At 46.6% G+C, this 25876-nt stretch overlaps 2 protein-coding genes across 2 annotated transcripts; one reads left to right on the top strand and one right to left on the bottom strand.

The window, feature by feature from the left end:
• The first annotated feature begins 111 nt into the window (after positions 1 to 111).
• On the top strand, positions 112 to 5141 carry DTYMK (deoxythymidylate kinase). The gene is made up of 5 exons (XM_042878196.1): positions 112 to 256; positions 333 to 441; positions 1467 to 1557; positions 2344 to 2541; positions 4574 to 5141. Exons 1-5 carry the CDS (start codon positions 127 to 129, stop codon positions 4682 to 4684), a joined length of 639 nt encoding a protein of 212 aa, XP_042734130.1. The 5' UTR covers positions 112 to 126; the 3' UTR covers positions 4685 to 5141.
• Positions 5142 to 6507: 1366 nt separating this feature from the next.
• ATG4B (autophagy related 4B cysteine peptidase) lies at positions 6508 to 25868 on the bottom strand. The gene is made up of 13 exons (XM_042878195.1): positions 25786 to 25868; positions 20788 to 20886; positions 20225 to 20296; positions 18328 to 18426; positions 17406 to 17507; positions 16577 to 16649; positions 15705 to 15784; positions 12847 to 13043; positions 11839 to 11917; positions 10974 to 11119; positions 10350 to 10406; positions 9966 to 10059; positions 6508 to 8325 (listed from the first exon to the last, which is right to left on the bottom strand). Exons 1-13 carry the CDS (start codon positions 25793 to 25795, stop codon positions 8252 to 8254), a joined length of 1182 nt encoding a protein of 393 aa, XP_042734129.1. The 5' UTR covers positions 25796 to 25868; the 3' UTR covers positions 6508 to 8251.
• Between the last annotated feature and the right edge of the window lie 8 nt (positions 25869 to 25876).

Raw genomic sequence — 25876 nt, 5'->3', positions numbered from 1 at the left:
CGCTCCGCGTTGCATATTCATAAGGGCGGGGCCTAGATGTCGGTTCGGAGGACTTTCTCTCTATGGCTCCTCGCCGCCTAGAGCGGCGATGGCGGGAAGGGGAAGCGGTGAGGGGAGGAGGGCAATATGGCGGGCGGGCGCGGCGCGTTAATCGTGCTGGAAGGGATGGACCGCGCCGGGAAGAGCACGCAGAGCCGGCGGCTGGTTCAGGCGCTGCAGGCCGCCGGGCACCGCGCCGATCTCCTCCGCTTCCCGGGTATGGGTCTCGGGGTGCGGGGGGCTCCGCTGGGAGACGCGGCCGGGCCGCCGACCTCTGGCCCGCTTGGTTACAGAGAGGACGACGGAGATCGGGCGGCTGATCGGCGCCTACCTATCGAGAGAGAGGGAGCTGGAGGACCACGCCGTGCACCTGCTGTTCTCCGCCAACCGCTGGGAGCACGTGTAAAGGGCGGGGAGGGGGACGAGGGACTGGGGAAGCAGGCACAGGCGGTCACAAATCAAGGCTGCGGGCCGCGGGGCGGGCTGTGGTGCCCAGCCGAGGGCCTCGGTCCTGAGAGAGGCTGTGCGGGCCGCGGCCTGGTGAAGGAGCGTGGCTGCGGGGCCACACTGCGTTCCTATTGCCCTTCCAGCCATAAGTGAACTTCCCCCTCTCTGTTGGGGTGCTCCTTCTGAGTCCCGGCCAGCAGCTCCCTGCCTGCTGCCACTTAAGGAAGCCAATGGAGTTAATCATTCACCCCTGCCACGCCTCCATGTCACCGCCTGGATTCTGAATCATAGAATCATTAAGGTTGGAAAAGACCTCTAAGATCTCCAAGTCCAACCCCACATCACCCACGTGCCCACATCCCTTAGCACCACATCTCCACAGCTCTGAACGCCTCCAGGGATGGTGACTCCCCCACCTCCCTGTGCAGCTGTGCAGTGCTTCACTGCTCTTGGTGAGATGAAATTTTTCCCAATATCCAACCTTCTTTCAATGCACCATTGCTTCATGGCAGCCCAAAGGGACTGGACAGATCACAGCGTCACTGGGCCTGGGGCACAGCCTTTGGTGCAGTGAACTGCAGCAAGAAACATTGTAAATAAGAATGCTTTTCTCTGTCAGAAGCAGTATATCACAAGCCTGTTGCATCGCTTATGGAGGATGGAAGACTGAGCTGTTTGTGCCCGGCTGTTGCTCTGATCAGTGATCCTGCGTGTGAGCTGTGGAGCTGCTCTGAGCAGTATCCTGCACATGCATCTGAGTGTGCGTGTTCTGAAGGGGTATTTCCTTTATGCCATAGAAGGCAGAGCACAAATAGTAATTGATCCATGATTGTTGTCATGGATAACGCTGACGTTGCTCATGATCACACTTTGTGATGAAGTACATTAACAGACAGGTGCCAGCTTTGTGAGCTGTCTTTACATAAACTCTTTTTATTTGTCTCTCTATTGACTATTTTTTTCTCCCTCTTGGTTTTCAGAACATCAATGAAAGAGAAGCTCCATCAAGGGATCACGCTTGTAGTTGACAGATACGCCTTTTCTGGAGTGGCCTTCACAAGTGCGAAGGAGGTGAGTGGGGAATGTAGCAGGCCCTGCCCCTCTCTGTATCTGGGGAAACAGGAGATATGTAGAAGCTTGGTCTGGACTTCAGTTTCTGTGGTCTAGGCCTTTCCTGTGGGGAAAAAGTGGGTTGGAACTGAGGGATGAAAGGGATTTCAACTTAGGTATTGACGTGGCCTGTTTGCCTGTGTGCCTGTGTCTACCTTAGAAAAAGTAGAGGAACGTGTTAGGTTGCTCACCAGTGTGGTAGGCTCACTCCAGTACCATACTGGGGAGCCCCAAACCAGACGTAGTGCTGAACAGAAGAGAAGGATTCTTTCCCTTGACCCACCAGATGCACTCATGCTTATACGACCAAGCTGAGTAAGCATAGGGTAGGTATTTTAAAAGGAGTCTTTGTGGGCTGTGCCATACTAAAACTGCATGACATTTATGTTCCAGAGCAGCCTTCTTGTGGACCGATAACAGCTGTGTGGAGACCTCAGAATATGACTCAGTATTTCCCCCTGCTGGGCTTTGTGGAAGAGGTGTTAAAATCATTAGCTTTACTTAGCTTCAGTGAGAAGCTGAGAGGTACACAGTGCCTGGAAAAATCTGGATTCCCAAAATTACAGGGTTGAATTCACAAATATTAAACTGGAATATCTCCTTTTCAGTTCGTAGCACTATGCTCAGCGATCTGTGCTGCATCCCTATGACTGTCCCTCCCTCAATCCCACTCTAGCTGCCCTTCTCTCCCTTGTTCTCATTCCTTCTTTTTGTCACTTCAGACTTGATTTTCTTTGTTTGGGACAGAACTTCTGCCTGGAGTGGTGCAAACAGCCTGATGCTGGCCTCCCAAAGCCAGATGTGATTCTCTTTCTTCAGCTGAGCCCAGAGGAAGCAGCAGCACGAGGGAACTTTGGAAAAGAACGTTATGAGAATGGCCCCTTCCAAAAAAAAGTTCTGCAGTCTTTCCATCATTTGATGAATGAGAAGACATTAAACTGGAAGGTGAGGAAATAACCCTGAGGGTTCTGTCATGGACTGGGGCTGGGAGGAGGGCCTCACCAGAGCTCCTGGATTGCACACATTGTATCCCCGTGCTTCCTGTCCCTGCGAAAGGGCAGGGGGTTGTGCTGGAGAACCAAAGGCACAGTGGCCTGTGAGCACCTGCTACTCTGGGACACTTTAATGGGCCCTGCTGGAGTCAGGGGAAGAGTTTCTTTTGTTTCACACAAAAACTTATCTGGAAATCATACTCCTTAAGGACAAGTTGACAAACCGGGGTAAAAAATAGTGAGACACACACCCATGCTCCTTCATATGTTTCTTTCCTTTCTATCCTGCAGCATCTGGATGGTGAAATCCTTGGAGGTTTTGGGGCCTTCCTGCAGCTTCTCTCTCCCTTACTGACTTTCCTTTTCATATAGCTAGTCTTGACCAACATTTACTATCCTGCTAAACAAGAAGTCTCTCACAACACATGATCTCTTGTTTCATACTCCTACATCACTTTTCCTTAGTCATCCCTTTGAGCTATTTCCAAAGGGCTGCACAATCAGCAGGCAGAAGAGGAAGCATTCCCTATTGATCCTGAGTGCAGGTGACCTCGGCAGAGGCTTTTCTGGTCTGGACAACCTTCTTAGCATCTCCATCATTCTGTTGGTATTCAGCCATGAGTTATAGGAAGCATTTTCTGTGTAGGCTGTAGCTTTCAGAGATAAAGAAGTACACATTATGGTTAAATCACTAGTCACCATGGGCTGGAGATGTATGCAAAACTGGATGTATTGCCAGATGATCAGACTGCATAAGGCAAATGTGGTTTGTCACAGCCCACTTCAGGTAAACCTGATTCTGTAACATGGGAGAGTTTGTATGTAGCAGAACCTGAAGGAACAGTTCCCAAACTAGGAGATGTATTTTTATTCCAGTAAATGTCATGTTAGGAAATGGCCTTTCCTACATCATAATGACTAGATAAATGGGCTGATGAAAAACTCATAACGAAGCACTAAAACTAAAAGAAGAAAAATAAGCATCCTGTCAGAATAATCATATGAAACAATACAGAACTTACTTTATGTCTAGACTGCAAGCTCTGATTTTTAAGAGATTCCAGCAGAGGAATGTATTTCCCTGATTACCTGTCATCTGTTATTTCTCTTTTTTTTTCACCTATCCACTATGTAAAAGGAGTTTTCATTTAAAGTGTTGGCAACGTGTCTGCTTAAAATCCCCCAAACTGCAGCGCTATTAAATAGATACATACCAAAAGAGAAGATGGAAGAGGTGAGAGGTCCCTGAAAGGAGTACAGAAATCCCATTTCAGTGCCCTTTAACAGTTAGCATTCCTGCCTATTTCCCCCTCAGCATCAGATAGAATAATAGATACCAAAATAATAATAGATTGCCAAAGATCCATTTAGTCCAAGACATGACATGGAGCTCAGTGCTATCAGTTAGAAAAATAAACTGAGATCAGCAATCTGCTTGATGCTGGGTGCTCACAAAGCTGAGCTGTTGGTTGTGCCATAATGAGAAGACTGCTGTTTAATTACAAAATATATTTATTGCATAGCCTCACAGCCTGCTGCATGGTGCAGCACTGCACAGGTCGTCGTGATAAAGCTGCACCTGCTTTCATCTTTTAACCAATTCCTTCCTTCACTTTGGGTACTGGTGAGTAATTGTAAAGCTGAAACACTGAAGTTTCTGGGGCACTACAGTACATGGTGAAGAATGTTTACCTGGCTTGAGGTCAAAGGCTGTCAGCAAAAAACATGCAGCAGTGGTGTCTTGTTTCCCTTCATCTTCTCCACATCTGCTTGTTAAATGTACGTTCCTGGGTGAAACAGACTTTCCAGTTCCACTGCAAAAGTAGTGCACAAGAGGGGTGATTAGCTCCTGTCAGTGCTTCTGGATGGTAACAATTTTGAGTAAAGGGGGGGAGCAGAAATAAGAGGAAGATGGGTTTTTCCCATATTGGAAATTGAGGAATGTTTCTATGCTTTTGGTTGTTTTTTTTTTGTCTTGGAAACAGACAATGGATGCTTCAAAGAGCATAGAAGACTTGCACAGAGAAATCAAGAGCATTGCAGAGAAAACCATGCAGGAGGTTAAGGATAAACCCTTGGGAGAACTGTGGAAGTAGAGCAGTGCAGGTCATTCTCAGTCCTAATGAAGACTCACCTCTTGGACCTTCTTTGGCCGGATGATTCCTACATCACCTTCCAGTAACCACACCTTAGGTCACGATGTATTCGTATGGGTCAAGCTTGTCCTTGTAACATCCTCTGCTCCTCTTCCATTCTGCATAATCCCCAGGAGCTTCTTTTTATAAATGAACGTGTAACAATTCTTTTGAAACAATTCCTCCCTACCTCAAGTAGGATCTCTTTTGTTGTAGGCTGTCCTTTAGTGCAGATGTGGCAACTGAGCTGAGTTTCCACAAACATAGACAGCTTCAGCAGGTGAGGAACAGCTTTCCCATACTTGAAGTTCCATGCAATGACCGTGTTTCTGGTTCTGTTTCTTTAGTGGAATACATCCCTGTACTGAACCCAGCTTGTTTTTACAATAAACTGCTCTTTTAAACATTTTGTACCACAGCTAAGTTGTGGGTCTTTTTCCAATGTGATCATTTATCTTCTAGAAGGATATATGCGAGGCCCTCAGTCCAGGGAGATGTTTGCTAGGATGCTGGAATGAAGGGACAAACGAACTCATTTTCAAGTCTGCTTCCAAGCTGTACAACAGGAATACAGAGGCTGAGCTGCTTTTAGGGGTAAGTGTCTGAAATAAACGTGAACTTAGAGCATCTTGAAGGCTGAGTGGTACGCAAGTTCTTCTAGACTGGTTGAGTTTACTCTTGGGGCCAAGATCAGAAGAGAGTCAGCAGTGAATTCTATAAAGACTGAATTTAAAGTGCAATTCACACAGTCCTGCACACACTGCCAAACCAGATCAGCTGCATGTTCTGAGTGTGCCCAATTCCCTCCAGTCCCATTCTAATTGTTACCTTATGGCCATGCTCACAGAATAATCTGAGCTGTTACAATAAGGCTCCAATTCATGAAACAACACAGGCTTCTGATACTTAGTTATCCTGTATTAGGTTAAGAATTCCCTCAAATCTTCAGCAATAGAAAATAAGTAGTATCTCTTAACTGAACGTTGGCAGCAGTTTGTACCAACCAAGAGAGAAATGTACTCCAAGTGAGTAGCCTTCAACAAAAAGGACCTGCTGTGGAGCAGCACAAGCTGCTGCTTCCAACTACTGTCTCCTGCTACTGCATGGCAAAATGGGGAAAAAAAAATGGTTCTTGAGTTTAGAGCTCTTTTTGTAATGTTTACCACTGCAGGCACAGTGTTTGAAAGGCTTCCTAGAAACAGACACTATGGAAAACTAGCAGCTGAGTAGCTAAACAGCGAGCATACGATTGTAAAGGAAACAAGTTTTATTTTCCATCTACCAATGTGAAATATTAGCTTCTCAATCTCTGCTTGGCTCTTTCTCCTGCTTACCTCAAATGAACATGTGGCAGAGACTCACCAGAAAAGCATGTCCTGTCTTGGAAAGGCTTTATGCTTTTTAGAAGCAGTGAGATGCTGCACTGCTAAGCAGGGAAGCCTTTTGGTACTGTTTTATTATTTTTCCCCCCAGTGTTCGTACAACTTTAAAAGTGAGTAGCAGAACTGAACCACAGCAGTGTTTCTTTGTCTCTGCTGGCATGTTGTGGACGTTCACTCTCCGGGACAGGAACATCAATCATCAAGGCAGTACCACAAAGCCAGCCTCTATTCTAGCAGATAAGAAAGATTGAAGACGCTGTTGTACGTAATTCAGCTTTCACCCTAAAAGCATAACAAGGGCATGGTGCTGCTGTTTCAAGACTGCTCCCCCCTGCACTGCAGGGTTACTCAGTACCACCCAACGTCACCTGAGATTAATGTACAAGAACATTAGGAAAGGCAAAAGATTTTAGATCTGTTTATTCAGATACAAATTGAAAGCAGATGAATGGAGCACAGCCCCAGTTCCTCTGCTGCCTCTTCCCCTAACTACAAGAGAGAAGAGGAGAAGCAGGCAGAAAGCAGCAAATAATAATTTAGTGACAGAAGCATTGTGGTTCCCAGTTCAAACCTCTGCTTTTGGGTAGCATAGGGACAGTTAGAGCATCAGTAGGTCAGTCACGGAGGAAAATGAGTAATTTCTAACCAGCTGTCACCACCCTTGGGCACATAAGCATTAACTGATAGGTTCCAATCCTGTATGTACAAAACAAACCTTGTAAACAGATCTGCAGTCTGCAGCATGCACTAAGGAAACTACTTAGGCAACATTCTGTTGCAGCTTGCATTCAGTTCTCCTCCATGGTTTACCTTTCTGTTTGTGCAGCAGAGCTGTTATCTTAAAGCAGCTACAACTTCTAGCATCATGTTGGATCTTCTCAAGACATTCTGTCTTTGCTGACTTCTTTGGCACGACTACTGGAAATGGGGTTCTATGGGTTAGCTCCTGCAGCACCTTGCCCTGTGCAAACTCTGCAGGTAGAGGAGCTTGCAGAAGAGCAAATGGAAAGGTAGCAACGCAGCTATGAAGCCTACTCAACCTTCAGGCATCTTTTCTGGTTTGGAAAGGGAATGTCTAACAGGAATAGCTGGAGGAACTGCTCAGCAACCCACAGAGCAGAGGATTCCTTGAGGAATTGTGTAACTTTTTTTCTCCACTTCAACAGGATTATTCACTAGATGCTATGCCTGCACACTGGGACGTGGCTGGCAAATCTCAGTTGTCCTGTTTTACCTCTCCCCTGCAGTGGGCTTTTTTTCCCCCCAGGGCCTGTGGATTCCAGTTCTTTGCTCAAAGCACCTTTCCTGAAGATACTTGGTATGGACATAAATCCATAGTAGAAGCACAGCGTGTTACCAACTCACTCAGCTAGAACACACACATTTTCTATTCTCCTTCCCTTCCTTCTGCTGTTAGTTGAGATGGTGATGTTCCTCTCCAGCAGCACAGGTCCATACTTCCCCAGACAGCCTTTTGCTTATTGAATTAGCCCTCATTCATAAGTTACCCCAGCTCCCTTTTGACAGGATGTGAGCAGGAGAGGGCGACTATACCTGTGAGAAAGCGCTGTGCACTGCAAAGCATGGACAGGAGTTTCACTGTAGGAAACAGAGCCACCTGCGCTCTGGGTGCTTCACAGCTGCCTCACTGGGACATGTCTGCTGTTATTTGCATTGTGAGCTGCAGTCCAAATCGGCTGCTGAGAAGAGAAGCTGCTAAAGGAAATAACTATACGTGTCACCTACTAAATGAGGGGTGGCTCTACTTAAGCTTCAGAGGGAAGTCCCCGTGTAAGGATTTAGCGCTCTAAAGATTTCTATGGCTCCCCAGAAGGCCAACTGACCTGCTGATGTAACAGATAGGCTTTGAACTCCTAGGCACCACTGCATCCACTCCCAGCAGGCGTTTTCTGCTGAGAAATCCCAACTCCAGCCAGTAAGGCTGCAACACCACTTGGTTCTTCATCCCAACGCAGACAATGCACGCTCCACTCAGAGGCTGCACAGAATGTCAGGATGGACAAGAGGCAGGGATGGCAGCAAGCACCTATGAAAACCGGTAGCCCCAGGCTCTCCAAGGAGCTTCCCTCCCCCCACTTCTCCCCACACATAACACAAATTTGCAGAGTCAGTTTCCTATTTGTTTTCAAAGGGATAAGATCTCGAAGTCTTCATCTTCTGAGTCAAAGAACCTTTCCAATCTGTCGGCATCGGAGGAATCTGCAAGTGAAGAAGAAAATGTTACCTCCATGGGGTGCAGTGACTGCTCAGCAGCACAGAAACTAGCTGCTGAATATGAGTCACAGACCCACACGCTTAAGAGGCTTTATGACATGTGAGTGAAGGCTCTGAAGAGGTATAGGGGCATGGAAAATGCACTTGAGAGAATTACATGGCAGAAGGTGCACCAGGTTTCACAAATCCTGACACCACCACGGTACAGTGCAGTTCTGTGTTGTGACTGTTTTGTACAGCCTTCCTGTCCAGTAGCACTGCACAGTGCACAGCCTGCACTCACACTGAAGTGATTAATGCAGAATGTTTTGGAAGAAAGGGTAGTGTACTTCTGCTTGCTCTCTTCCATCCATCCTTTCAACTCTGTGGTGTAGAGGAAGCACATATGTACAGGAAAATCAGCTTTACCATAGGGGAAATTCAAGTGAGAAGGTGTGTGCAAGCTGGGGAAGTGAAGGAGAAATCTACATGAACTCAGGCTTTAAGAAAGTACACACTAAACTTGGCAGAACAGTCAGCAGAAACTAAACTACCATGACTGATTGCTGAGAACAAGGACAAGTGCATGGACATGAGGCTGCAGACCCTCTGCATATTCTGTGACGTGCTTTAATTCCACAGCAGTGGATCAGATAGCATCAGTGTTCCTCATGCAAACTGTGGGTGCTGCAGCATAACTTCCTCAGGCACTTCTCAGGGAGCAGCCCTCTATGCTTAAGGAACTGAAGAGAGAACACAACTGACTGGAGAAAATGAGGACAAAGGACTGGATGTCCATGAGCGCATCATTTATCCTTCTAGTGAGGGCTGACAGTAAGGAAAAGTATGGTCAAAACAAACAGGAGAGGCTCTAAAAGCTTGGGGAAGAGAAGGACAAGCAGCTCATTAGGAAAACACTTTCATGAGTAAAGAAGGTAGTAATTAGGGACATTTTGATATAGGCAAGGATCAACAGACAATACAAGCAAACCTACAGAACAGGACAGTGAGCTAAGAAAGACTGCAAGTTCGTGCTAAGAGACAGCAAGGAAGCAATGAATGCAGGATGCAGGTGACTGGATGCAGTCCAATGCCTGGTGACAGGGTGAGCCTGCCACAAATAACTCACTCCTCTTGGCACAATTTGCAGCAAATGCAGAGCCATTGGCAGTGTTCACTTGCATTATTAACATGATAAGCAGAGCCTGACAGCCAAAACTGCCTAACACTTGTTGCTATTTGCATCACCAGGACTAAGCAAATGCACAGGGAAAGAATCCCCTGCACTTGGAGGTATATGTGACCAGCCTCATCTTTGTCAATTTTTAATACCCAGAAGCTCAGTTTTCAGCCTTTTCAGTGGACCTTTCCAATTTCTTTAAGCATCTCTTTAGAAATCATAAATTCATACTGTTAGAGTAGCCTGAGCTTTTTTTAATCCAGTCATCATTCAGACTCCTAAAAATCGCTGAGATACCATGGGAATCTGAACCACTGGTTGAAAACCAAAGAATTAAACTGACCAAAAAGCTCCAGACTTTGGAACTGTGAGGGCAAATGGGAACACAGCAAAAGTCACTGTGCAATTCCATACAACTTCTAGACAACCAAACTCCTCTTGGCTCTTCCTCCCTGCACAGCCTCACCTGGTGTGAGATTCAGAATGTCAGGGTTGGAGAAATGTGATGGCTGGCGTTCAACCAGTTCAAACATGGGCAGAGCTCCTCTTACCAGGGACAGCTGTGGGAAAAGAACAGAGCCATGAGAACCTGCAACACCGCACTCACTGCACTCTGGTTTGTTAGGAGAGGGATACTGATCTGCTGGAACTTCCTTGCAGCTGAAAAAATGATTTCTCAAATATTTTCACTCGTATCAGCTGCAGAATTTTAGAGCTAGAATCCTTTTGGTGTCTTCAACTATTTGCATATGCTTTAGAATGGGATCATGCTGCAGAGAACAAGCTCTCTGTGCAACACTTTGGAACCAATAACACCCTGTATTCCTTTCCCAGCGATAGAAACACAAACCTTTTTGATTTGGTGGCACCAATCATTAAAGTCCTCCTCTGTGTGGCAGAAGAAGCCCTGTAAAAAGAAATTATCTTTACAGAATGACCAGGACTGTGAGCAGTTACAACAACTAACTGCCCTGCTTTGAGATGTGGCTTACAGTGCCCTGTTAAACTGAGTGCTCCCCACAGGCTTATCGGAGTCAGAGCGTTCAAGTGCTGATCAATGCAATGATCTGCTCCGCTGCACAAGGAAAATGACAGAAACAACCCATGTGGAAACCAAGGGCAGTCATCTCAGGTTCAACAGAATACAAATCACACTGTATCAGAAGTATGATCTGTGTGATCAGAAGTGGATTCAGGTCTGCCCCTTAGAAGACAGGAATCAAAGCTAAACTAGACTCTAGGGAAAGAGAATGCCCCACTAGAGAAAGCATTTAATCACTCCACAAGCAGGATCTCTCTACCAAGCTCCTACCTCAAGGAGAAGCTTCTTTAAACAACATTACTGCAATTGAAACACGCTTGCCCAGAGCACAGCCTGCCTGGAGACCATCCAACCTATCACCTCAGCCAGGTCCCTGTCAAACAAGGACCTGCTATTTGTGAGCTGGGCAGAAAACAAGCAGCAGGAACGCACCACTGCAATGGAGGGGTCGAGCTCAGCGATGCTCATTCTGCAGGGAGGGTGCTGGCAGTGGAAGCTTTCATCGGGGAGACAGCCACTGTCACTGGGCTCCACTGCAGGCTGTGTGGTGTGGGGATCCAGGTAAATGAGCTCCTCACCTGGACAGACAGGCAACGAGACATCAACAGGAAGAACCAAGCCAGAAGTTGCTTTTCTGAGAAGCAAATAGTGAGATAAAAAAGAAGGGGGAAGAGCAATAATTGAGCCAGCTCCTGAAATCCCAAGGAGGAACCTATCATTTACTCAGGGCATTTTGCTTTTGGCCACTCCTGCAATACTTCTCATCCATACAAAGAGCCAGCATGAGCAGAACCATGGCACCCACTCCATCTGTGTTCAAGGCACATGCACTATGTGGGCACTGCAGGCTCTGTTCATGCCTTCCAGGGTCCTATGTAAGCTCAAGAGAGCTTTGGAAATCCAAAGCACAGTTTTAGGTCTCAATATCAGAGGGAAGGAAGAGAGGACAATGATTTGTAGGGTTTCAGAAAGGGAAGAACTGAAAGGCAGGTAAATACACAGTCAAATCCCTGGAGGGAGGTCAGCTCTGAACCTAGCTAGAGCCTGTGCGCACATCATTACAGACAGGATCTGGCATTAGAAGTGTGCAGCCTGTACTGTTGCCCCTGTTCAAAGGTACATCACTCAGATTTCTCGCAGGGTTTCAGCTTGCAGCAGCCTTCCACATTTCCAGCAGGAAAAAATGAAACCTGTAGCACACGCTACAGGCCAAGCAGGAGAGCTCTACTGCTCCACAAACATTTTTTTAGCTGTGGGGAGATGCTTGGAAAGTCTTTGCAGTACTCTGGGCACTCACCTACATAACCAATGAAGTAGTGAGCACTGTTTGGTTTGCCTCCGATCACTCCGAGGGACTGGGGCATCATGAAGCAGTGCTGGAAAAGCAATACAGAAAACACACAGCTGACAGACAGTGAGACAGCAAGTGGAAACAAGGGCAAACATCTGAAAACATAGCAGGGAAAAAAAAAAAGACCGGGACACTGAAAAAACCAGCAGTTGTAACAGCAGAAACAGTCATTTCTGGAGAAAAGCTCCATCACAAAGGCTGCAACAAGGCCTTGAAGGAGCACAACAGCAACTCAAAAACACCTTTAACTGCTGATAGCAACACACAGGTGGACCAAAGGAAAATGGCAGCACTACTCTATAACTCCCTCTGGGCAAGTTCCAGCTATGCCTCCATTCAGTGACAAGATCCTTGAAATTGTCATATTGCAACAGGGCTTTCAGGAGGGAGCCATCACTCAGGAAACAGTCCATGTTCCTTATCCAGTTGCAGTATCCAAGAACTGCCTACTGCGTGATGGGAAAGCAGCCCACTCTGCACGCAGAGCTCTCTTACCTGTACAGCTCAGCCATTGCCACCTTTAGCACAGCAAGTTAATGTGCATCCTCTCTCACACGTGTACTCTGCACACCATAAGGTCTGCAACTTCCCCTTGCACAGGGCAACCACCAGCCTGCTTCTACCCTCAGCCTGCAGCACAAGCTCCAGCTCAGAGCCACAGGGAGAGTCTGCAACACCATGCTTACTGAGGCGCAGGACAGCTGTGCTGAACAAGCTCTTCAGCAGTGGGGTACCATCACACCAACAGGGACTAAGATTAAGTTATGAAATGAATATTGAAAAAAAAGCTCCTGAAACAATAAACGCAACACTTTCCTGACAAAAACCCATAGAATCCATGTCCTGACCTCTGAAAATGGTCGTCTCTAAATATGTTTTTCTTCCAGAAGCAACTTAATTCACAGCAGGGTCTTTAAGCATCAGAATATCAACAGTCAGCTTCAGATCCCCTACCTTTAGTGTTTCAATATAGGCTTCATTGATCTCTGTGAGCCCAAGGCGGAGAGGTATCAGCAGCACCAATGGTTTCCACAGTGAGAGCTTATCTCTAACCCCTGCTTCCTCTGGGTACCCATTATAGAGCACGTCTGCCTCTACAGCAGGGCATGCTGCAGCTCCAGCACAGGAGAAGTTGGACTGGCACAACCGCCCTACGAAAAGGGAACATGAGCAGAAAACATCAGAAAAACCTCAGTTTCTAAACCTCTCATAATCCTGTTCTAGCTCTGATCAACAACTGCTATTTTCCAAAAGCCTACAGCACTTAAAAACAAAAAGTTAACGAGGTCCACCACTGTGATCCCGTGCTGCGCCCCTTGCAGGGCTTCTGGACAAGCTCAGCATTTCATCTCTTACATCAGGATTGTGCCAAAGCGTGCTGTACTCCCAGCCACCATCTGCTGGGCCATTAAAATGCAAGTTCTCCCTGCAGATGAACACTGAGCAACAACCTGTGTCAACACAGGTGGACGACTTGCTTGGGACATAAGGCATAAATCCGGAATTCAGAGTGCATCTAGACAGGGTGGGTGGGAAACAAAACAACCCATGTGTTTAATTCTAGGGAAGTACTGAGGCCATTTAGGCCAGTTGAACTGAATGAGGAAAATATCATGGCTTAATAAGGAAATCACCTGTAACGAGCACTGCAACAGGATATAAACATGGTATCTGCTTTGAGTAATTGTAATTTTCCTAAGCTTCACTAAAACTTTTACACATTCTGCAGGGATCATTCAGGAGTTAGATGAGAGACCCCAAATGAGTGATCAGTAAAATCTGCAATTTTAGCATGAGCTTTGCCTGTAAGATGTGGAGTGGTGCAAATCCCCAGGGCATGCCCATGACAAACACTGTGCATCCTCACTCTAAAGGCTTGGTGAAGAGACAGGCAGCCTGGAATGTAACCAGATTATGCAGATTCTGATACAGGACCATCCCCAGGCCTACTTGTCTCACAAGCTAATTTCATTACTTGCTGGGTGAGTGCATGCATGTAAAGAAATGAAACAAAACCAGAAAAACTCACAGCATTTCAATCATTAATTCAAGGCAATTAGACAAAATGCCAGAGGCTCATTTAATTTATTCTTGGTCTAACCTGAATACCAGGAGAATCTGGCAGGTAGGACACGATGTAAACAAGCACCTTCATCACAACAATTACAACAGGATGCTTGCTCACTGCTACAGGCTTCAAATGCAGCTGAACAAGGAGAATGTTACCTCCAAGGTCACAATAAGGAGGATTCTGAGCTAAAGCCTCAGTGAGAGAGAGAAGCTGCACTGAAGTTTGCAATTGCTCCCTATATTGTCCCTTTCTAAGGGAAGATGTGTCTGTATGCAGCCTATGAGCACGTTCCCAAAACAACAGACAGACTGAGAAGGCTCTCGTGGCTGTTTTCACTGCTGCAGAGAAAGGTTATTTCCTACTCACCTCAGGCTGAGCAGTATCAGTGACTGAATTTAACAGATGTATGAACCAGCAGTAACTTTTGAACATTTCACTATTGACAGATGCTTGGGGCACAAGATAGAAAACAGGCACCTACAGATACATAATGTCAGACCCACTCATACAGAGACTTCCAGCTCCAGAACAGGAGGCACATCACGATTCAGCTGAGGAAAACAAACACCACCCTACACATCACAGGCTCTATTGGACACGGTACTTGAAGTGGTGTCAGTGCTTAACACAAGCCACACAGAAATGAGCTGCAACATACCCAAGCCATGCATCCAGCACACCTCAGTTCTAGAGGGAATATTTTCAGGCTAAAGGCGAAAGATAAATCCAGCTCCTGTCTTTATGCTGACCTTTGTTCAGCCCAAGAACATCAGCACATATCTAGGACTGCTTATACTTAAGGTTAGACAGCACTTCTCAGTCGAACTACCTGCTAAGACACTTTGCTGTTCTGCACTGTAGGGACGAGTCCTTGTCTGTTAATTGATTTTGGCTCCACAGCAGCCAAAGTCAATCTATCTGACAGCTGCCACAATCTCACAAGTAACGGCACCAGCTCAAGCATTCTCTGGATTGTTCTGTGTGCTGTTTCAGAATACTATTCCAGCAGAAAACATGGAATGGTTTTTTGCTGTGTAAGCACATCGCCTCTCGAGCCTAAACCAACAACAGGGGAAGGCTTGTGCAGCCAGGACAACAAAGGACTGCAGCAAACAGCCATTCCATCACTCACTGCTGTTACTGGGGCACTGCAGCCTGAGCAAGCACGCTAGGGATGAACACACTGCACAGCTGCTCAGCCTCCACAGGCACCCAGTTGTCAGAATGCAACAAACAAACAAACAAAGGAAAAAGAAACGAGCGAGCACTCCTTTAAAAGGACATCTTCAAAAGATGTCTCCAGAGATGTCCCTTCATTCCCCATTTTTCATTTTTCCTGTTTGTTCTCATTTTCTTATTCTGCTTAGTAGCAGAGACATTCCTACCCCACTATATGGGTAAGGAAGCAGCCATGTGCCACGTCCTACTGGTGGCCACAAACAGTTTGTCACTACCTTCCAAGCAGCTCCCACCTATTGCCTGAAAGTCAGCAGTTCCTTCTTTCCAGATCCACAGGCCATAATGCCAAGTCTGAGGTTTATCAGACAAAGCAAAAGCGAAACAAGGAGCTTCCTTGCCCTGGAAAAGCAAGTCTCATCCAGGTGTAGCACACTTAGCCACAGCTTTAAAACGGAATATTTACTGCATGCTTCTAGTGTTGTATGACCACATGCTTTCCAGTTGTTTTCTGGCTTCTTGCTGTTGCAGGATACATTATGTTCTACCCACACATAGTACTTACTGATCTCTTCCATCACAACAGTGTTATCCATGGCTATATGTACTGCCAGTGAACTCCATGTATCAAAAGTGGCAAGCTTTCTATAGGAAAAAGAAGAATAAACGGATTTCAAATACAAGATACAATCTCTAACTCAAGTCCCATTAGCATAATTTAGCATAAGGAAAAAAATATAGCATAAGAAAAAAATAAATAACTAAAAATTCATTTAAAAAAAAATTACTAGTGTCTCCTAAGGTATCTCCCCATCACCTACAGACATGTTGGGCTAAATGGGCATATGTGATTACCTATTCATGGAGCTCCTGACAAACCTAGTCGAGGAATTGAGGAAAGGATGGTGACAGGAGGATGTTTAGAATGTTCTGAACACGCTGGATGTCTCAAATAAACAGTCCTGATCCTCTGTTGTCACTATGGAACCCAGGCAGCAAATACTTAAACTTTCCTCTTCTATGCAGTTGTGACTCAGTGGCTCATTGGCAGCCTTTTGACAACAATGACAATCAGGATGTCAGCAGAGATCCAAACAACAGCAATGATCATCTACTCTGACAGCTGCTTCTGGTCTGCTGCAAAGAGCACTGCACTACTCTGTTCTACAAGTGAGTGCTGTGGAAAGGAAAGGGATTGCCAGGGGGGCTTCCTCAATTTGAAATCAGTTTTCTGTCACATCCTGCTACCTTCTGAATAAAAGAAGGGCTCCTTTCAAGTTCACACCGATCAAGTCAATAAGGTCAAGTAACTGCCTGCTAACAGCATTAAGACATACACAGTTGCACTTCATCCAGTGGGCAGAGACCTGTGAAGGAGGGGGTAATACAAACCCACTGGTTTGTTTGAAAGAAATAAAGGAAAAATTCAGCACTTACTTAAGCACTTGTGCAACTGTGTTTGGTCCATACCACTGACCGATGGATTTCCCCTCTCCAACTCCCATCTGGGCTGCATGACAAGAAAAAATAATTTAGCAAAGAATTTCACCTACATTGTGCTCCTTCCTAGCCAGGATTTTTACCTAATGGAGAAGAGATCTCACTTGGAAACACTCTGGAGTCAACAGAACCTAACCTCTCATGGGTTACTGTGCTGTTGATGGAAGAGACAAGTATATCCTCAAAGATTGTAAAGCAAATCTCTTCCCAGAGAGGGAACACAGAAGTCCAAATGGCAGTGTTACCTCAGGAGAAAAACCATTCTTAGTGTGTGATTATGAATAACACCCGTTACCTGACGTTTTATTCACTGTAGATGAAGCTATAGGTATCTTAACACTTCACAGAAAATATTAAAGCAGGCTTTCTTTTTCTTTTGCCAGGGAAATTTATATTGAAGCGAGTTCCTTCCTTAGCTTAACTGCTACTTCTGAAAATGCCTTCATCCAGCAGTCTTCCCACATTACAAGGTCTGGGTGAGAACAGCAGCCACATGCTTTTCTCTCACCTTGGCTAAATAGGATACAGAAACTGATGCTGAATATAACCTAAAGCATTACACAAACTTGAAGGTCTGAATGAAGCCAAGAAGGAAAATCCCTCATAATAAAGAATGGTAGTTTCAGATTAGATCAGAAAATAGGCACTGTGTCAGAAAATAACCCGCTTGGTTTTTCAGCTAAGCTACAGAAATGAACACAAAATGGTCTTTGCTCACAGGAAACTCAGATATTCCCCCACATTTCTCAGCACCCAGCATCCTTACCTATCTGGTGAATGGAGTAGTAGCTGTCCTTTTTGTCTATGAAGGCATTAAGAACACTGAAGTAATTATCTGTCTGCCTCTTGCCTTTTATCCACCTCCAGTCTAAAACAAACAAAGGGGGTACGTGAAACAGAATGTGATCTTTATTAGCAAGCTACCATCTCTCTTCCCTTTGCACCAACCACTGACCAGATTTTCAGGTCACTGTTACTACCAAGCATCTGAAGCATTCCCAACATCAAACCATGAATTTCAATAGGAAAAAAAAAAGAAACAAAAAAAAACTTTTTCACAGCTGAGATAAAAGAATATCACACACAGAAAAAGAATCAGAAAACAAATTCTACCTCTACCCCACAAATGAAAAATAAGATGTTAATTTCCCATAGACAGGCATTCTGAAGAAAACCAGGAGACCTCATTACTTTTGAATTTCTGGGAAATTATGTTTGTAATCAACAACCACAAAAGAAATCCAATACAGACCAAGTATGGTTCAAGTGCAAGAGCAGAAGTTTCCAGGCAGAAGAGACTAGGCACAAAGAGAGGACTTCCTGACAAGTTAAAACCAAGCTACTTACAAGTAAGTATGTTCTTTTGGTAGGACTTTTTAAACTTCAAGTATGTAAAAAAGCCCTTCAAGAAAAGCTTAGCACTTGTTTGGTGTCAGTGGATTTAGCTAGCATGTTACAGGACTCTCCTTTTCTTACAGCTTGAACAAGCACATTCAACTATGTAGAGCTGCAGACAGCTGCAGGAAGAAACCTACTGGAAAGTTTCCAGTAAAGTTTTCACACATCAGCCCTGAACTTGAGAAAACTCAGGGAAAAGCTACCGAGCCCTCAGCAATTCCCAGCTGCTACCCTTAGAAGCACTGCACTGGTGTGAGCACACGGCCATGGAAGTCAGTTCTCTGGTTTACCTCTTCCCAAATGCCTGCAGACCAAGGCCTGAGCAAAGATCATCTGGCCACAGCGCAGCATGCAGCCCCAGCCTGTATCAGATGTGGGACCAGTTCCTCCTGGAAACAAGGACACAAAGCAAGTATGTAAGGAATGGAACAACACGGCCAAGGCAGAAAAAAGGAAAGCGCTGTGAGCCTGCATGGGTAGCAGAATTATCCAAGAAATCGGGCAAGGAATAAAGGCTATGCTAGCTCACAAAGCCAAAGCTGAGAAATCAAAACACTGTTACCAGCAACTAGCCTAATAGCATCCCTTACAAACAAATCTTTAACATTAAATGATGGGGAAAAAAAAAAAACAACTTCAAAGGAAATTCAAGCAACTCAGCTTGAAAGACAGCTGAATTTCTCATGAGCATAGCAGCCTTTGAGTCTACTTGCAGATTCTCAACCTAATTCAGAGACATTCCGAAACAGAGGTGCTTGTGACAGACCACTTGTTGGAATGCTCATTTTAAGAAGGGAGCTCATTATGCAAGACTAATCAGTCATAAGGAATTCCCACATCACAAGCAGATGATGACTGGATGAGAGTCCACCGTGCACATAGGGTTAGATTAAAAAAAGTGAAAAAATCTTCCAGCAGCAGCAAGAGCAACAAATGTCCTCCATAACACTGGAGAATGAGCTGGATGTTAACTCTCACTGGAAAACCTGAGAACAAAGACTTGTAACACACAGAATTCCAAAGCAAACTGCTGTTTCTTCAGTGAAGGTCTGGCTGTTGTTCAGGCTTCAGAGCTGAAATGTTCAGTGTGGCCACAGCTAGTGAGCTGACTCACAGGCACCAAGTCAGCTGCACCTTAGCACGGCTGGTAAAAGTAGTTGGTCTGTATTGCTGCTGCTTTCTATTTTTGAAAGAAAGATACACATAATATCTTAAGAAGTCTGCCCTCAAGTTCACTGTGAGACACTCCTTAAGTTACTAAACGTCCTGTGTGTTACATTCCCTTCAAGCTCTACAAAACAACCAACCCAAACCCTCACATATTCTAGAAAAGATGCATGAAAGCAGGAATTTCTGTACTGTATCTCCAGCTTTTAACCTTAACCTTTAACCTTCAGCCCAAGCCATCATTAAATAATATTTTTCTTTAGACTTCTGTAGGATCCAATCAGCACGAATCACCAAAAATTGCTCTGATAACTAACGTGGTTAATTCAGGAAGTTTTCCTATGAAATTGATATCAGCACAAGATTCCTCCACAAGTCCTAAATTACTTTCTAAAAGTTATCACTGCTCTGCACTGGAAGAACAGGTGACTACTTTAGAAATTGGAATCTGGTGATTTTTCCTCTGCACTGTCAAAAGCCACAAACGTATTCACGTTATTGGCTCATCTTTTGAATCCACTTTTGTTTTTAATGCCACTCATGCCTTATCCTTTATCACCCAAGAGTATTTTCTGAATTGTGAAACAGTTTTACAGAGCAAACAGCTGCCTGGTGCAACTGACATCTAAGGACTTTTAGGAACCTGCACACTAAGGAAATAGCTGACCTCATTCAACGTACTGAAAAACAAACAGCCCTTCTGCCTTGAAGAAGTCAACCCACTGCTCTCTGATTCAAGGGTGGCATTTACAACAGGAGAGCTTATAGACAGACATTCAAAACAGTCAGGAGTCAGAGAACTATTTTCTCCTTATCCTTTCTGTGAAAGTGAAGCAAAACTTGGCTTAATATTTCAAAATCAGCGATCACCTGCATGTCCCACACTTCGATAGCCTAATCCACATTCAGTTCCAATTGGAGATTGTTCTCTAACCCAAATGAAGCCACTGAAAATTTCCCACTGGGTTGGACTTTATTAGGAGTGAGCCAACATCACTTCCAGGATGCATTCAGACTTACCAATGGCAGGGAAGTTCTTTCTGTAGGTGAACCACAGCCGAGAGGTCACATCCAACAGGATCTCTTCTTTCTCTGAAAGTTTTAAGAGAGAAAGGCATGCACAAAGATGGCACCAAGCACTCCTAAACCCATCTCCCACCCATCCTTCTCCTTAACAGTGTCCTGCTCTGCACACAGCCTGCTGGCCCAGACAGACAAAATCTGCATGGAGAATGCAAAAGTGCCACAAGGCAAAAGAAACTCTTTCCCTTAAAAAAAAGCTACAACCAATCACAAACACCATGGTCACAGGTAAACTGTGAAGCAGTAAACAATTTTTCTTGCCTTTCCCCTGAGCTATCCATTTGCCAGTAACTACTAAATGGTAACTTTCTGTGCAGAGATATTCTGGAGTCTACAGAGATGGCCAGACAGAAGGAAGCATAGAAGTTATCATCTGCATGCTTTGACAGCATATAGGCTCTGCTCTGTGCTTGCAAGGTCTGCAGTCACCTAGCTGCACATAAACCATGTAACACTAACAGAATCCTCTGCAGTGTCATAGCATCGTGCATGCAAAATACCTGTAAAAACACTGTATTTCCTGCCTAGGATCCAAACAGGCTCTTTGGTCTCAGGGAAGTCTTCATATTCAAACCTGAGAGTGTCATAGGTAAGAGTAGCTGGAATAGAAAGAAAGAAACGTAAGTATCATTCATTGTTTTTTCCTTGCTGTTCAAAAATCAAACCAAAACAGTACTGCAGAACTGGTGCTGTGACACCATAACTCACCCTCAGAGCAACCAGTAAGAAACAGTTTGGCTCCCACTGCAGTCACAAACTGTAAGGAACAGGGAACCCATGCACCCACAGCTCTTGCCTGCTGCTCCACAAGCAAGGAAACAGAGGAGCTTCCAGGTTAGATCAGCTCCACGTTTGGCCCAGTAAAAACTGAGTGGGTCAAGAAAACGTCAAGGACTTCAGCCAGCAACTGCAGTGCTTCTCAGCACAGCTATCACTGTGCAAACACTAGCAGTCATCAGCTACAGCACTGCGGTCCTCTTTTCAAGGGAGCAGAGCAACTGAGATGCTTCTTCCTGAGAACACAGCTTTTGGTGGTGAAATATGAGAAATGCAGACTGCATTAAGCTGGAAACCAAACCTCGCTCCTCAAGTCAGTCCATCCTCAGAGGCCACGAGCTGAAGCACAAGCCATGGCCTGTCCAAAGCAGTCTGCAGCTCAAGGAGGTCATGCTAAAAGCGAGGAATGCAAATAAGTGCAGAGGTTTGAACTTCCACGAGACAGACACACCTTGTGTCTGCTTTATTCTTGCTCCCTTCACAATCAGCACCCAAATATCCATCTCTTCTTACACCACTGCTCAGCATTGATCGCTGCACTCTGCAGAATGCACACAGCACAGGCTGCTGCTTGATGCCCTTGGATCAGGGCAGCTTAAGCCTTGTACAAAAGGACGGGGGGGGGAAGATGAGCTGGATGTGCTGTGCTCCACTAGGTCTGTATTTGGGAAATCTTGGAAGTGAACCTCAGGGGGTGGAGGAGGCTGACTTTAAATCACTTGAAGGTTAAGAATTGTACCCAATTTCAATTCTACAACAAGCTGCAAGTTAAATTTAAAACAAAGCTATGTTAGCAGTTCTGCAACTGTTAAAGCAAATAGTTCTAATACCAAACCCACTAAAATCTGTGGCCATTTGGCCTGGGGTTAAAACAGGGAGACAGACTACACGACCACAAGTTCCACTCATTCCCACCTCCTGCAAAAGCCACCAGCCATGCTGCACACCTCACTGCTGCCCACAAGTTCACCTGCCATCGGACCAGATGCCACCACGCTCACAAACAGGTGTGCACAGAAGATGAGTCTCTCTCTCCCAGCTGCTCCTCACTTGGCTTTCCAAAATCACCATCTGGAGCTCCAGTAAATGATGACCTGGCTGATTTGCATTTCATAAATGAGAGCTCCAGAAAGGCTCTGCCCCTCCTCTTTCCAGGCACCCTGGATTAAGATGCTACACCCATGAAAACAAGCTGTGCAAGACATTCTGGCTCCTGCAAGTACCTCATCGGCCTTCTGCCTCTGGGCTCTCTCAACTGGAAGCCAGTTCCTGTGCTAGAAGGAACCCATAAGCAACAGCAGGACATCACCACTCAGACCAGCTCCCATGTAAGCAGCAGCCCTGGAAACACAAACGCAGAGTGGGCTCCTAAACCAAATTCTGAACTATGCTCTGGCCCTAGCCCAGGCATGAAGCAATCCAAGCAATTCTGTTCACACAGAAAAGTGGGAGCAAAGTAACACAATCTTTTTCACTGCTAAATGTTGTCAGGGGAAATTAAGAATGGTTTTATGTGTAGTAGCCAAACTTGACAAATCTCCAACAGTCCACATGCTGTGCCTACCGTAATAGCTTGACTTGTTCTGCTCTCTTCTTGCTCAGTGCTGACATCCTTCCACTCAACTACAACTTCTGCAAACGCTTTCAAGTGTGCATCGCTTTCTGTTTGCTCCTTTGAATTTCACAAATTCCTCTTACAGATGTGACATTACTACACAGGAAGGGACCAGCAATTGCCCAAGCGGCTTCCAGGCTGCCTGCTGGGTCAGCTCACGTGCAGGGCATGCAAACTGCAAGTACTACAACACCAAACACTTGGGAGACTTGTGCAAAAGACAGGTCCCACACTTGCAGCCCTACAGCTGAATGCCTTATCTCAGGGGCTCTGTGCACAAGTCTGGCAGGTCCAGCTGCACACCTAAACTACACAGGCAGGCTTTAGCGCATACGGAGTTTTGCCTTTTTAATTAAAGAAAACACTCTCCATCATCTGACAGGTTAAGTGCAGGGGCTAAAATCTCACCATCACAGGGAAAAAAGAATAAGTCAAATTAATGCTCCTAGTTCAGGTTAAGAACGTTTGAACAGAACAACAAACCCCCAGCAGACTGAAGGCAGTGTCTGCATGCTCCCCTCACAAATATCCACCTTCACAACCTTTGGTGCTTTTCCAGAATGACATCCATCGTGCTGTTGCTCAGAGGAGCTCCAGATTTCAGCAGGCAGGCCCAAAGTAATTCAGGTAAGAGCACAGGGACCTGCGTGGTTAGAAGCAAAGGGCCCGTCCATAAATATCACCAGGAGTTCACCAAGCAGAAATCCTCTTTGAAGATGCTCTTCTCACAGCTGCAGAAGTCAGGTGAGATCAGCAATTTTTCTCAGGCAGTGATCCAAAACTTCACCTTCAAGGAGCCCTCGATCTGTTTTCAAGGCTGACCTCTGCGCATCCAGGACGGCAGAGCAGCAGCCTCTGCAGGAGATGCACATACACACACATCTGAACAACCGCTCAGCTTCCACCAGCATACACTGGATTTGAAGTTAAAGGGGTGAAAGTCTGAGGCACGCAGAGCACGCCGTCAGAAAGGCAGCTTCTCCTTCCAGGAGTGTCGGACACACTTAGAGCGATGCAGCAGTGGTTGGACCTCTGCCCCACAGGCACACCTTGCGTGGGATTTGCTGGAGCATCCCAAAGCCCTGATGGAGAAGGCAAAGCCTTCCACGTGCCAAACTTTCACTACTTTAGCAAAACAAGAACTGCTTTTCTGTCAACTTCATGAAACAAAGGAGTCTAAACATCGATGACTCAAGAGAATTTCCTTATGCTTTACACAGCAAAAGGGCTGATCTTTGCTCCAGCACAAATCATCTCAACCGTAGTTTGCATGCACAGCTTGAAAGCTCTGTCAACTCTTTTTTTTTTTTCTTCCTTCCTCTTTACATAAAAAATGTGGAAATAAAGATCTGGGATGCCAGATGAAGGAAAACCAGGCTTTACAATATGTCACTCTCCAAATTCTTTCTAGAGCATCCCCATCTTTGGCAGGGCTCCTCTCCCCAGCACAGGAACAAATGCTCCTCGGGCAGCAACAGCTCAGGGGTGCTTTCCCCAAGTCCTGCAGCCCCAGTGAACACCAGCAAAAGTATTGGGAATGAAACAGATGGTCACCCCTCAAGGCTAACAAAAGTACATCAAAAGGGAATCAGAGTGGAGAGGATGAAAGCTGCTGCCAGATGCAGGACGTTTCTGAGGGTCAAGAAGGTAAATCTACTGTACTAGAGAAGTTCAAAGCTGAAAAATGCTTGGAAAGCAGATGGCTGAAGAACAGCCTGAACGTTTACTTCTGGCCTTTGCAGAAGAGAGATTTAAGTCCCTCCTTTTCCCTAAGCGCTCTCAGACAAGACAAATCCCAATTATTTGAGCAAAAACAAGGAGTTAAGGCATGGTGAGGCTGAGCAGTTCGAAGCCTGCCAGCCTGTCACTGGGCCACAGGGCTCCAGTGCTCCATACTTCACAGCCCGAGACAAGCCCTGCAGAGGAGGAGATGCAGCAGAGGGAAGCCCTGCTATCACAGCACGTTTTTTTCTTCCCTTGATAAGCCTTGCTGTGCTTACATAAAGGGCAAACAAATACGCCCGCTGGCTCTGCTTGTGTTGTTTCACTTGTCAGAACACGCACAGTTCCCAGGTGTGAGACGTTGATGTGACAGCACACAAGGACATGCTGGCACAAAGCAGGGACTCTATCAGCCCCACTGGAGCTCAGCATCGAGGCCGTGGACAAATGCTGTGAGCAGCGTGGCCCCCGGGAGCGCAGCCCCACGCAGATGCCTGCCCAGCAGGTAGGAGGCATAGGAGACGCTGTTATCACAGAGCACTGCTTATCTCTGCACAGGGCAAGGGCAGGCTGGTGCTGGGCATGGCTAGCGGGAAACCTGCTGCAATCCGAGTGCCAGCTTGTTTTCCTGTGGGAAAGCAAGAGCTCCATCATGAGCAGCTCTGCTGGTACGATGGGAAGAGATGAGGGCCAGACAGGAGAAGCGGGCAAAGGTAAGACCAAGTTATGACAGAACATCCCAAACTGAACCCACAAGGATGACTGAGGCCAACCCGTGGCCCCACGCAGCACCACCCAAACCCGATGTCTCACAGCGGTGTCCCAGCACTCCCTGAGCTCTGGCACCAGGGCCGTGCCCGCTGGAGCTGTGCCGTGCCCACCGCCCCGTGCTGCACAACCTCTCCCTGCCCCCAGCCGCCCCTCCCCAACGCAGCTCCACGCCGTTCCCTCAGCGCACAGCTCGGCGCTGCCCATCCGCTCCCGGTGAGGAGCTGCAGCCGCCACGAGGGCTCCGCTCTGCTCCCACGCTCCGGGCCGAACAAACCACGGCCCTCAGAGCCCCTGGCAGCCCGCAGACCCCTCCCCATCCCCGCAGCCCTGCGCTGTCCCGGCCCCGACCAGCGGCAGCCGAATGCAGACACGGAGGCGCTGGGGTTCCGCTCGCTCCGCACTGACAAAAGCCCGAACCTCAGCCGAGCGGGGCCGGGCGGCCCTTCGTGCTCCGACAAACGCCGCTCTCAAGGCCGCAGCTGGCAGAGCCGAGGCCCCCGCAGGGCGAGGCCTTCCTCCCGCAGCGCTCGGCCCTCCTCCCGCGGGAGGCGCGACCGCCGGACCGCCGCGGGCCGTGCCGAGGCACGGGAAGGAGCGGCGGCTCTACACCCACCTGCGTCCATGGCGGCGGCCCCGCCGAGGGCTGAACCCGCCGCCAGCCCCGCCGAGACATACGCCCCGGCGCAACCCAACCCGCTGCCACC

Source organism: Lagopus leucura, unplaced genomic scaffold, assembly GCF_019238085.1.
Source record: "Lagopus leucura isolate 7727_CA_CO unplaced genomic scaffold, USGS_WTPT01 Super-Scaffold_100021, whole genome shotgun sequence".
In the NCBI taxonomy this organism is placed as follows: domain Eukaryota; kingdom Metazoa; phylum Chordata; class Aves; order Galliformes; family Phasianidae; genus Lagopus; species Lagopus leucura.
This window is presented reverse-complemented; position numbering and strand designations above follow the sequence as displayed.

Excerpts from the sequence above, each read along its gene's own strand:
- DTYMK (XM_042878196.1), top strand. The coding sequence starts at position 127 with ATGGCGGGCGGGCGCGGCGCGTTAATCGTGCTGGAAGGGATGGACCGC. Across the intron at positions 442-1,466 it reads GCCAACCGCTGGGAGCACGT|AACATCAATGAAAGAGAAGC; the intron begins GTAAAGGGCGGG and ends CTTGGTTTTCAG. Across the intron at positions 2,542-4,573 it reads AGAAGACATTAAACTGGAAG|ACAATGGATGCTTCAAAGAG; the intron begins GTGAGGAAATAA and ends TCTTGGAAACAG.
- ATG4B (XM_042878195.1), bottom strand. Across the intron at positions 15,785-16,576 it reads ACAGTTGCACAAGTGCTTAA|AAAGCTTGCCACTTTTGATA; the intron begins GTAAGTGCTGAA and ends TTTTTCCTATAG. Across the intron at positions 11,120-11,838 it reads CTACTTCATTGGTTATGTAG|GTGAGGAGCTCATTTACCTG; the intron begins GTGAGTGCCCAG and ends CTGTCTGTCCAG.